This window comes from Aulostomus chinensis, chromosome 9 (genome assembly GCF_037954235.1).
Source record: "Aulostomus chinensis isolate RoL2024-O1b breed Wild chromosome 9, RoL_Achi_v1.0, whole genome shotgun sequence".
Lineage (NCBI taxonomy): Eukaryota > Metazoa > Chordata > Actinopteri > Syngnathiformes > Aulostomidae > Aulostomus > Aulostomus chinensis.
In genome coordinates, this window is record NC_141328.1 from 30,001 (window position 1) to 42,500 (window position 12,500).

Genomic DNA, 12,500 nt, shown 5'->3' on the forward strand with positions numbered 1-12,500 from the left:
TTTTCCCCACTCAGCGACACACCCGCTGAGAGTAAAACTCTACATGTCGGCTCTGTTGCTCACAGCCCCGCTGTGAAGCCGACATCAGTCATTGGCAGTTCTGTTCTAAATGAGTTAGAGTCCCGGCTCCGCATCATGGAGGCTAGCACTAGTCCCTTAGCTTCAGGAGCTTCTCAGTCGGAGCGGAGCCACCCAGCCTAGCCACCACTAGCAGCTCCCCCACAGCTTCCAAGCAGCCAGGAACTGGCCAGTCCCACTGGTGACATCACGAGGGAAACCAAGGCCTACGCCCGTGTTTGCCCACCAACCCCTTCATGTTTCCAACCGCTTTTCCCCACTCAGCGACACACCCGCTGAGAGTAAAACTCTACATGTCGGCTCTGTTGCTCACAGCCCCGCTGTGAAGCCGACATCAGTCATTGGCAGTTCTGTTCTCCGCAACGTGAAGGTGGAGACTCCAGCGAGCATAAAGTGCATCCCAGGGGCCAGAGCGGGCGACGTTGAGGCTAAAGCTGCTGGCAAAACGTAAGGTTAAATACAGTAAGATTGTAATACATGTCGGCGCTAATGACACCCGGCTTCGCCAGTCGGAATTAACTAAAGTAAACATGGCTTCAGTGTGCAACTACGCTAAAACAAAATCCGACTTCGTAGTTTTCTCTTGCCCGCTGCCCAATTTAGCGAGTGACGACATGTTTAGCCGCATGCGTTCAGGTGGTGCTTAGATAACAACGTGGCTCACAGACAATTGGAGCTCCTCTGGGGAAAGCCTGGTCTGATTGGGAGAGATGGCGTCCATCCTACTTTGGATGGTGCACCTCTCTTATCTAGGAACAGAGGCCAGTTTGTTAGTCATACTAATCCCTGACAAGCACCCAGAGTTCAGACCAGCAGGCAGAGCTGCAGGTTAGCACGCCCTCTGCTGGTTCCTTGGTGTTGTCACCCACCCAGCCTATAGGAACTGTCTGCCCCGAGGCTGTATAAGCCTGCACCCAAATCTGGAGGAGTAACTTATAGCAACTTAGTTAAAATTAAAACCACTGCTCCAGAAAACCAACTCGGTAAAACTATTGAATGTGGTTTGCTAAATATTCGATCTCTCCCATCCAAGTCTCTCCTAGTGAACGATTTAATTACTAATTATCAGATTGGTGGATTAGCACTTACTGAAACCTGGGAGCAGCAAGATGAGTGTGTTAGTTTAAATGAATCTTGCCCTCCTGGTTACATTAACTACCATGTACCTCGCACCACTGGCAGAAGAGGAGGAGGAGCAATCTATCAGTCAAATTTGCTCATTAACCCTCCACCTAATTGTTCATTAACTCATTTGAGAGCCTGACTGTCAGCTTCTACCTCCCAGACTGGAAAGCAGAGAAACCACTCTTACTTGCTGGGGTGTACCGTCCTCCTGCACCTTATTCTGAGTTCTTAGAAGAACTCCCCGACTTTCTGTCTAACTTGGCATTGAACTCAGACAAAGTCATTCTAGTGGGTGACTTTAACATCCATGTGGACGTCAATGATGATTCTCTGGCCACTGCGTTTAAGTCGCTTCTTGATTCTGTTGGCTTCTGTCAGAGGGTAAACAAACCCACTCACACTTTTAATCACATCCTTGATTTAGTGCTCACTTATGGAATAGAAGCTGACCGCATCATAGTTCTTCCTCAGAACCCCGTCTTGTCTGATCACTCCTTAATTACATTTGAATTTACTTTAACAAATTATATTCTACCTGGGAAAAAGTCCCGCTTCAGTAGATGTCTATCTGACACTGCTGTTTCTAGATTTAGGAGCTTATTCCAGCAGAGCTTGCTGCCACATCTTGTAATAATATAATGGGCAGTTATGCTGATTTCACCCTACCCAGGTGGACTATCTTGTGGACAGCACTGCAGTAGCACTCCTTGGGACACTTGATGCCGTAGCTCCCCTGAAGAAGAAGGTTATCAACCAGAAAAGAATAGTTCCCTGGTACAGCTCAGAGCTGCGTGCCTTAAAACAGAAGACCAGACAACTGGAAAGGAAGACACATTCTAGCCAGCATGAGGAAGACCGCCAAGCCTGGAAGGAGAGTTTATTAATATATAAAAAGAACCCCGTAATGCTAGAAGCGCTTACTACTCGTCCCTAATAGAAAAGAATAAGAACCACCCCAGGTTCCTCTTCAACACCACGGGCAGGCTCACCAAGAACCATAGTGCTGTTGAGCCATGCATCCCCCAACTCTCAGCAGTAACGACTTCCTTTCTTTCTTTACTGAAAAGATTGTGAACATCAGAACAAAGATTGCCAGTAATGGAGGACAGACTACAGTCCCCATAGAAGCACCTCCCAGACTTGGTGCTCACTTGGACAGCTTCTCCCCATTGACCTGTCAGACTTAACTTCTGCAGTTACTTCCTCCAAGTCAGCCACTTGTCTGCTGGATCCCATCCCAACAAGCCTCCTTAAGGATGCCTTCCCTCTAGTCAACACTTCTATATTAAATCAAATTAATCTTTCCTTAGTCACAGGTTATGAGCCACAGGCCTTTAAGGTGGCTGTCATCAACCCTTTACTTAAAAAACCTTCTCTTGACCCAGATGTGTTAGCCAACTATAGGCCAATATCCAACCTCCCTACATCTCCAAGATCCTTGAGAAGGTTGCCCTGGAGCAGCTACATGAACATCTGCACAGCAACGAGCTCTTTGAAGCCTTCCAGTCTGGATTCAGGGACACCATAGCACTGGAACAGCACTGGTCAGAGTCTCTCATGATCTTCTTACAGCTTCAGACAGAGGTCTTGTCTCTGTCCTTTTGGACCTCAGTGCTGCATTTGACACCATCGACCACAGCATCCTGCTACAGAGACTAGACCATGAAATTGGGATTAAAGGACCTGCCCTAAAATGGTTTAAGTCCTACTTATCTGACAGGTTTCAGTTTGTTCATGTTAATAATGACCATTCAGAGTACAGCAGAGTTACATATGGTGGACCACAGGGTTCAGTTTTAGGACCGATTCTCTTCACTCTTTACATGCTCCCATTAGGTGACATAATACGGAAGCACTCAATCAACTTTCATTGTTATGAGGATGACACACAACTTTACTTGTCGATGGAGCCAGACGACACAAGCCAGTTTACTAATCTGCTAGACTGCCTGAAAGACATGAAATCCTGAATGTCTTCTAACTTCTTAATGCTAAATTCAGATAAAACTGAGGTCATTGTGTTTGGACCTAAACACCTCAGGGACACCTCTCGAATCAGATCTCTACTCTAGATGGCATCACCCTGACCCAGAGGACAACTGCAAGGAACCTTGGAGTCATTTTGTTGCTCAATGGGAAGAAATCAGTTGAGCTACGAATTTGTTTTGCACGAGACCCACCACAACCTCCCCCACTGACTCTGGGGGGACAGGAGGTACCTGTTGTGGAAACAACAAAGCATCTGGGATACCATCTTCACCAAAATCTGACTGGAGATACATACATCAAGAAGGCAATAAAACCTGCCTCTAAGCGGCTGCACTATCTCACTGTCATGGCAAGACATGGTTTACCTGCAGAGGATCTCATCATGCTGTACACCACTCTCATCAGGCCGTGTCTGGAATACTGCTCAGTGCTCTTGGTGGGTTGCTCTAAAAAAACAGCAGGCAGAGCAAGAACGAGTCCAAACACGCACCTGTAAGATCATCAGAAGGAGACCTGGCAACATCTCACAGCCCTTACCATCACTGCAGACCAGGAGGGAGGAGGCTGCGGTGAAGCTGGTCAGAGACATGCACGATGAGCAAAATCCTTTGCACGACCTGCTTCCTCCAACACGAGGCAGCTATACTGTTAAAACACTGAGGAACCAGCACAAGCTGGCTGAACCCAAGGCCAAGACCAGCAGGCTAAAAAACTCAGTTCTGCACACTGCAGTCAGACTGTACAACGAGACGATTTGGTACACAAAATAATATAGCATGACAGTGAACTTTCTTGGTTTGCCCTGAAATATTTTACACTTTGAACCTGTCTTTTTTGTCTTTTCATGTCTTTTAAATTGTTTTATTTGTCAAATTCTGCTCATTTTTCAGTGGAGCCTTTTGGTTTCCACTGCAAGCTGAATTGAATAAAATCAAATCAAATTTTTGACCAGGACCTTTCCTTCAGCTCCCACATAAAGCATCTAACTAGGACTGCCTTCTTCCATCTGCGTAATATCACTAAAATTAAGAACATCCTTTCCGAGAGTGATGCTGAGAAACTGGTGCATGCATTCATCACTTCTAGGCTGGACCACTGCAACTCTCTCCTGTCAGGATGTCCTAAATACTCCCTAAAGAGTCTCTAGCTGGTCCAGAACGCTGCAGCGAGGGTTTTGACGGGAGTTAAGAAGAGAGAACACATCTCTCCCACTTTAGCTTCTCTCCTTCCTGTAGGATCTAGAATCGACTTCAAAATCCTTCTGCTGACTCATCAGGCTCTCAATGATGAAGCTCCATCCTATTTGAAAGAGCTCATTAGTCCCTACTGTCGAACCACAGCACTCCACTCCCAGAATGCAGATCTGTTAGTGACTCCCAGTATCTTTTTTTATTTAATAAACCTGTCCTGTTCAGCAGCATCAGTGTTCCTGGTGCCTTGTTGTACTGAAGCAGTTTTACTCTGCAAAGGAGGAATCTGATAAACTCCTCCTATCACCATTTGTGTTTAACTTTATTTGGAATGGTGTTGGTTCATTGATGAAGCTACCGGACTGAGGCTCAGGAGTGGATAGACAGAGAGAACAGGGACAGGATAGGGAAGACGGTGGGGGGGGGGGGGGGGGGGGCACACACAAAAACAATAGCAAAAAAACAAAACAAAAAAAACAACAGGAACAATAATAAAAACAGAAAAAAATAAAAACATTGGTTGCAGAATTTCCAGTGCAAATTTACCATTTGGTTTAATATAATTTTAAAATAAATGTCTGAGTGTGATTATGTATCAGTTGTGCACTACGTGTGTGTGTGTGTGTGTGTGTATGTGTATGCTACGGTTTGTCTTTGGATGCTGTGGGTAGCTGAATATAGCTGATGTGGGGGACCACAACAACACAGCCCCGGTTCAGGATAGCAGGCAGGTCAGGACCAAGCCACCAGGGAACCCAGAAACCCCCAGAACACAGGGAGCCCCAGGCCACCCCCCCACCCCATCCCCCCTCAGAGAGAGCCACAGGCCCAACCCATGCCAGGACCCGCTGGAAAGCATAGAAGCAGCAACCCTCGCCTGGAGGCAGCCCACAGAGACAGGGGAGACAGAGGACCCTGGGCCCACCGGGCATCCCCCTGCAGCACGAGCTGAGCCCAGGGGCATGGAGCCCCTCCAGCCCCAGATCCAGCAGGAGCCCCATAAGGGGACCGCCACCGGAGAGGCCAACACCCACCCACACCCCACACCCAGACGGGTCAAACCACAGCCCACTACAACATCCAGGCCCACTGCCCCCGGACAGAGCACTTTGTAGTTTGGCCTTGATGTCTCGCAGTCTCTCTGTGTTTCCACAGATCCACTGGAGCGCCATCTGTCTGGACCAACTGCTGCCTGCATTGCCCCCCTACCCCCCCCCTTTTTTCCCTACTGTTACACCAGCCTGCGTTCCCCTCACATGAACCAGTCTGCCATCCAGTCCCCCATCAAGCTGGCTTGCTCTCCCTGCCTCCCCTTCCAGAAGCTTCCTTCTTCAACTGTTATTAACATTTCCATGTTTCCTCCATTCTGTGTTATAAACTGTTTTCTTGTCTGTACCAACATCTCCTGCACGTCTGTCCCTCCTGGTGAGGGATCCTCCTCCCCTCCTCACCCTGAGGTTTCTCCCATTTTTCCCTGTTAAAAGGTTTTTTATGGAGTTTCTCCTCAGTCGATGTGAGGCTCTGAGGGCAGAGGATGTTGTTATGATGCCATGAAGCCTGGAGACAAACTGGTGGGGAAAACAGGCTACAAAGAAAATTGTTTTGCCTTGCCTTGAGGGACTCTGTTATGTTAGTTCCTCAAATAGAATAAAACACTGTGTGCTTGGTTCAAAAATGGTTCAGAGAAATCACACACTACTTGTAACTGGATGACCAATAAAACAACCAAAAAATAATTATTTCCAAAAAATTCACCTTAAACTCCACTGGGGTATAGACCTCCACCCTCTCCTTCATCTTGCGCTGCCTCTCCCTTTCTCGGTATACTCCCCTGGCCTGGAGGAGAGAGCGTCCTGGTCCCATGCCGGCTTCTATGGACGGAGATGTCACGTCCTGTTTCATGGCAAAACAGTGGTGTAATTGTTCAGATGAGGATTGTGTTTAACATTGGTGATAAAATAATGATTCAAAATGAAGAGACATTGTAATTTCAGAATCAGAAACATAAACAGAACTACTTTCCTGACAAAACTGCTGCTTTAACTCATGGCCGACTTTATAAACAAGGATGAGAGATTAATTCCATCTCCTTTTTGTTCCCAGTTTCTTTATTTTTCCATTTGGACTACATCCAGAGGATATTTATTGTGTTGTTGTGATTTCCTTATCAGCACTTGTGGGTTGTTTCTGATTGTCTATTCCTGTCTTTTGCCCAATCCAATCCAATCCAAACCCAAAATAAATTTCAATTCATTTGATTCTCAGTTTGTCCCATCCAGCCTGGAAAACTCTCCAGCTGCTTTTATTTGCTATTGAGTACCACCTTCTAGGTCCTTACTCTGAATTCTTATCTGAATTTTCAAAAGTTTAGATCCAGATCAGTTCATAAGCCAGATGAAGTAATGATTGTAGGTGACTTCAGTATTCATGTGGATGTTGGTAACGACAGTCTGAGTACTGCATTTATATCTCTTCTAGACTCAATTGTTTTCCATCAGTCTATACATCGCAGGTGTCAAACTGATCCCATAAAGGGTCATGTGGCTGCAGGTTTTCATTCCAACCGAGTAAAAGCAACACCTGAATCTATTCAAATCAATCAAGCTGTGTCCACACAGCTCATTTGTTGGATCAGGTGTTGCTTTTGCTGGGTTGGAATGAAAACTTGCAGCCTCACGGCCCTTTACTGGAACAGTTTGACACCCCTGCTATACATGAACCCACTCACTGTCATCCATCCCTCCATCCATTTTCTACTGCTTATCCTGTTTAAGGGTCACGGGGGGGAGGGAACATGCAAACTCCACACATAAACACCTCACGCTCGAGCCAAGGCTCGAATTCAGAACCTTCTTGCTGTGAGGTGACAGTGCTGACCACTGCAGCACCTTGCTGCCCCTGAAGCCAAACATCGAGTTGTATTTCCATAGAACTTGCTTTTATCTGACCATCAATTAATCATCGTCGTCGTCATCCTCCGCTTTATCCAGTGGGTCCGGGTCGCGAGTCGGCAGCCTCAGCAAGGGAGCCCAGACTGTCCTCTCCCCAGCCACTTCAACCAGCTCTTCCAGGGGAATCCTGAGGCGTTCCCAGGCCAGCCGAGAGATATAATCCCTCCAGCGTGTCCTGGGTCGGCCTCGGGCCTCCTCTCGGTTGGGCATGCCTGGAAAACTTCCCGAGGGAGGCGTCCAGGAGGCATCCTCACCAGATGCCTGAACCACCTCCACTGACTCCTCTACCTGGAGGAGCAGCAGCTCTACTCTGAGTCCCTCCTGAGTGACTGAGCTTCTCACCCTGTCTCTAAGGGAGAGCCCAGCCTCCCTGAGGAGGAAACTCATTTCAGCCGCTTGTATTCATGATCTTGTTCTTTCAGTCATTACCCAGAGCTCATGACCACAGGTGAGGGTTGGAACCTAGATTGACAGGTAAATGGAGAGCCTCACCTTCTGGCTAAGCTCCCTCTTCACCACTGGTTTAGCACCCGCATCACTGCAGATGCCGCCCCAATCTGCCTGTCAATCTCCCGCTCCATCCTACCCTCAATCGTGAACAAGACCCTGAGATACTTAAACTGAGGTAGGACCCCCCCCCCCCCCCCCCCCCAAACCCGGAGTGGGCAAACCACCCTTTTCCGGCTGAGGACCATGGCCTCAGACTTGGAGGTGCTGATTAACATCCCAGCCGCTTCGCATTCGGCTGCAAACTGTCCCAGCAAGAGCTACTGCTATGCAGACGACACTCAGCTGAACTCATCAATGATCCACATGGAACAAACCAGCTGGCTAAACTGGAAGCCTGTCTAAAGGAGATTAAAAACATGAAGGACCCATCATTTCCTTTTATTAAACTCTGATAAACTGAAGTTCTTGTGCTGGGCCCAGACACCTGAGGACCACCTGATCTGATGAGACAAGTACCCTGGATGGCATCACCCTGGAGCCCAGCACCACCGTAGGAACCTAGGAGTTCTCTTCTAGTAGGATACTTTAACTCCCACATTCAACAAATCTCCAGGACGCCTTCTTCCATCTACGTAACATCACTAAGATCAGACACATCCTGGCTCAAGAAGATGCAGAAAAACTAGTCCCTGCTTTTGTCACTTCCAGGCTGGATTACTGCACCTCCCTCCTACCAGGCTGGACTAATAAGTCCCTAAAGACTCTCCAGCTGGTCCAGAACGCTGCTGCCGCGTGTTGACTAGAACTGGTAGAAGAGACCATGTCTCTCCTTAACTGGCTTCTCTGCGTGGCTCCCTGTCAAATTCAGAATAGAATTTAAAATTCTTCTTCTAACATCAAAGTCCTCAACAATCAGGCTCCTTTATATCTGACAGAGCTCCTAGTCCCCTATCATCCAGCTAGAACCCTTCACTCCCAGGATGCAGGGTTCCTGCTGGTTCCTAGAGTTCTAACAGTAGAATGGAGCCAGAGCCTTCAGCTATCAGGCTCCCCTCCTGTGGAACCGTCTCCGAGTTTCAGTCCAGGACCCAGACCCCCTCTCGATAGCCCCTTTCACACTGCACCAAAAACACCAGTCAACATGGGTTTTTGGGCACTCTGAAAGGGTTTACTCGGCATTTTGACCCGCATCGACCGACTCGCCAAGCGACCCGGGTGTTTAGCGGCTCGGCTTGGCTTGACTCAGCTCACCTGCAGTGTGAAAAAGGCAACCCGCGTTATCTCAGGTTTCATGCAACCTCCCTGTCGCATCCTGATTTTGTCAGTGTGCTGCCTGTCAGGCTTTGCCTGTAGCTTCTTCTGCTCCCTTCCAGACTAACCAAAAACTCCATCCTCCTTCACTGCATTGGCGCTCAGACATTTTCCAATCTGCGCTGAGTTTGTATGCTTTGCAAAAGAGACAACATTGCAATGCACGCAACAACAACGCTAACTTTTGACTCTGCAACATCAATGTCATCTATTGTTTACCTCTCAGTGGTCCGGTGCATGTTTATGTGAAATGATGACGTTGTCAGTGCGATGACGTACAAGAGAGAAAAAACACAGGCAGCAGCCCTCACAGCGGGAGTTCAGACCCGGTTCTTCTGGAAGCTTGAATGCGCCCTAATGCCGAGAAAACGCGGGGCCCAAAACCTGCGTTGACACGCGTATTTCAGTGTAAAAAGGGTATATGTTTAAGAGAGGACTTAAGACCTTCCTTGTTGATCAGGCTTATAGTTAGGACTGCTTCGGCTAGGCCTTAGATATGCTGCTTTTGGCTTAGAACACTGGGGATCTCCCATGGTGCCCTGGACGCCTCTCTCCTCCTCCTGTTCTCAGACGTGTTAATAACTTTTCTTCTTCTTTGTGCTCCCCCGCATCCGAGATCCCGGGTGCTGCTGGAGGAGGCTACAGACCTGAAGAGGCTCAAGCTGCCACCCATTGCACTGCCTGCTCACGTCCCCATCCTTCCATCATTATCTCTTCCTTTCTCTTTATCTCTGTCCCTCTTTCCTTCTGTCTCTCTGTCTTCCTCCATTCTCTGTCTTTGTCTCTGTCCATCAGTCTCTCCTCCTTTCTCTCCCTCTTTCTCTCTGTCCCTCTCTCTCCTTCTGTCTCTCTGTCCTCCTCCATTCTCTGTCTTTGTCTCTGTCCTGCTCTCCTGCTCTCTCTCCGTCCCCACTGATCCTGGATCTGCTCCACCTTCCTGCTGGTAAAGGAAGGTTCTGGTGGCTGCTGTTGCAGGATGTGCTGCTGATGGAGAATTGTTGGGTGGAGGTTCATTGAAGGAGTGAGGTGCTGGACCTGCTCTACTTGGAAAGTGTCAGGACAGAACTTTTGTTGTGATTTGGCACCATAAAAATAAAACTGACTTGACTTGACTAGCGTTGTCCTGCTAAAAAACCCATTAATTACCACACAGATGAGGGCCCTTAGTCATGAGGGATGCCCGCTTCAACATGTCCACATAGCCAGCTGCTGTTGGATGCCCCTGCACAACCTGGAGCTCCATTGTTCCATTGAAGGAAAAAGCACCCCAGATCATGATGCCGCCCCCTCCACTGTGCCGCATAGAAAACATCTCAGGTGGCATCTCCTTGTCATGCAAGTAACATTGGAAGCCATCAGGACCATCAAGGTTAAATTTTTTCTCATCTTCCACCTTTGAATGTCCCATGTTTGGTGCTCCCTTGCAAAGTCCAAATGGGTAATTTTGTGGCGTTGAAGGTGACGTGGCCTTTGAAGACATTTTTTTGTTTTTAAAGCCCTTCCTTCGCAGATGCCGTTTGATGGTTTTGGGGCTGCAGTCAGCACCAGCAATGGCCACGGATCATTCCAAATTGATGGACATCCATTCGGATACTCCGCCTCAGTGCCGGTGAGATGTTTTTGGGTCAACCACTTGAATTTTTAGTTCCATAACCCTCAGGATCTTTTATGAAATGCAAAATGACTGTCTTACTGCATCCAACCTCAGCAGCGATGGAACGTTCTGAGAGACCTTGTGTATGCAGCTCAAAAATCCTACCACGTCAAAGACAGTGGGCTTTTTTGCCTTTGCCATCAAGAGATCTTTACAGTATGATTTCTTGACAGGAAATGACATGGAATCCAAATTTTTGCACCGATAGATTTTGGCTTTTAAAGGCTAAGGTCTTAAACTTTTGATCAGCTGATCAACAGTCTATTTCAGTTAAATTGTTGTTTTCAATAACTTGCCTCCTCAAAACTTTTGGTCTCTTGTTCCCATTTATTATTTTTGCATTTTGAAGCTCTACTTAGAACCTTCTTCAGATCCAACAGTGCAAAATGTAAATTCATGCCATTTTTTTAACTGGTCTTAAGATTTTGTTCAGGAGTGTAAACATGATGTTGTCAATATGTCTGAGATGCAATCTGAACCTCCAATACTGATGTGAATATGTTGCACAATATGAACCACAAGCAAGTGTTCAGTTGTGTGTAATCCTTGGCAGTGGCGTGAGGACTCACCCGAGAGGGCCGCAGGCCAGTGTAAATGGCGGTGTATGGAACAGATTGTGTCTTCATGATGCTCAACACCTGACCAATCACCTCATCTGATGGTACAAAGGAAACTATCAACCACTTGGAAATGAATTATGTGGGTTTCCTTGTCACCAATCTTTAAGCATACATATTACAGCCATTATTATAGTTTTGTTTGGGGTGCTGCAGGTCAAACTCACCATTTCCACTGAGAATTTCTTTAGCAGACATCAGATCACTCCTGCAGGAAAGTCAGAGGAAGTGGCAATGAGATATTGATGAGAGAGGGACAGGAAGTATGCAAAGGGGAATGAAAAAAGCCAATACCACGTTCCAATAGGCAAATAATACAAAGCATGAATGCTACACATCTTTTCACAGGGCTCTTGCTGATGCTTGTCATGTCTGCGATCGTAAAAACCCTACCCCAATAATTCATGTTTAAATGAAACACATTCTGTTCATAAGAATCAGAATTGCCAACTGCACAAAGGTGGGAACCTACCCGATGCCATAGGGCAGCCTGAAAACCAGCAGGGCAGGTGAGGAGGCATTGAGTCTCAGCTGGCTCAGTGTCTCTGGGTCCATGTAAAGTGGAGAGGTCTCAAGCTGGTCCTGCAGCTGGCCAATCACTGCATTTGAGGCAGGCCAGGACACTGCAGGTAACACCAGGGGAGAGGACGATGACCTCAGAGCCACCTGTGACACAGGAGAGAGACATGATATCCTCATCAGCACAGTTGGGGGATCACCACCAGGTGGCGACATTGAGTGAAACAAACAAGTGGAAAACTGTAATTGCGGCGAAAACTGTGCTCTTGAATCCATTTTCACATCCCAAAATATCCTCCATCATGTAATAGCGTTCGGCCGGCTAGTTGACCCATGGGGCTGGCGGAGCCAGCTCGACTTCCTCAAAGCTATAACTGAAGACTTTATTAAAGAGAGGAAGCAAGTCCTTATCTGACATGGAGAATTACTGTTTTTTTCTTCATCATCATCAATCAAATAATTGCTGTTTGGAATATTTTGTCTATTTAGACTCTTTCCGCCCTGACAGCATCTGTTCACTGCAGCAGGATCAGTACCCCAGAGCAAGCTCAGTCTCTTTCCTGGTTCCTCATCATATCTCAAGACAATTTCAGCTGCTGTTCAGACAACAAAACCT

The 12,500-nt window shown here is 47.3% G+C and overlaps 1 protein-coding gene across 1 annotated transcript in view; it reads right to left on the reverse strand.

The window, feature by feature from the left end:
* The window catches only part of atp6ap1a (ATPase H+ transporting accessory protein 1a), a 39,682-nt gene that overhangs the window by 24,205 nt on the left and 2,977 nt on the right, over positions 1-12,500 (reverse strand). Inside the window, exons 4-7 of the mRNA XM_086212841.1 lie at positions 11,838-12,031; positions 11,533-11,573; positions 11,318-11,403; positions 6,138-6,275 (exon numbers count right to left, since the gene is read on the reverse strand). Of these exons, the coding sequence (XP_086068967.1) occupies positions 6,138-6,275; positions 11,318-11,403; positions 11,533-11,573; positions 11,838-12,031 (459 nt within the window). The remainder of the gene's footprint in view (positions 1-6,137; positions 6,276-11,317; positions 11,404-11,532; positions 11,574-11,837; positions 12,032-12,500) is intronic.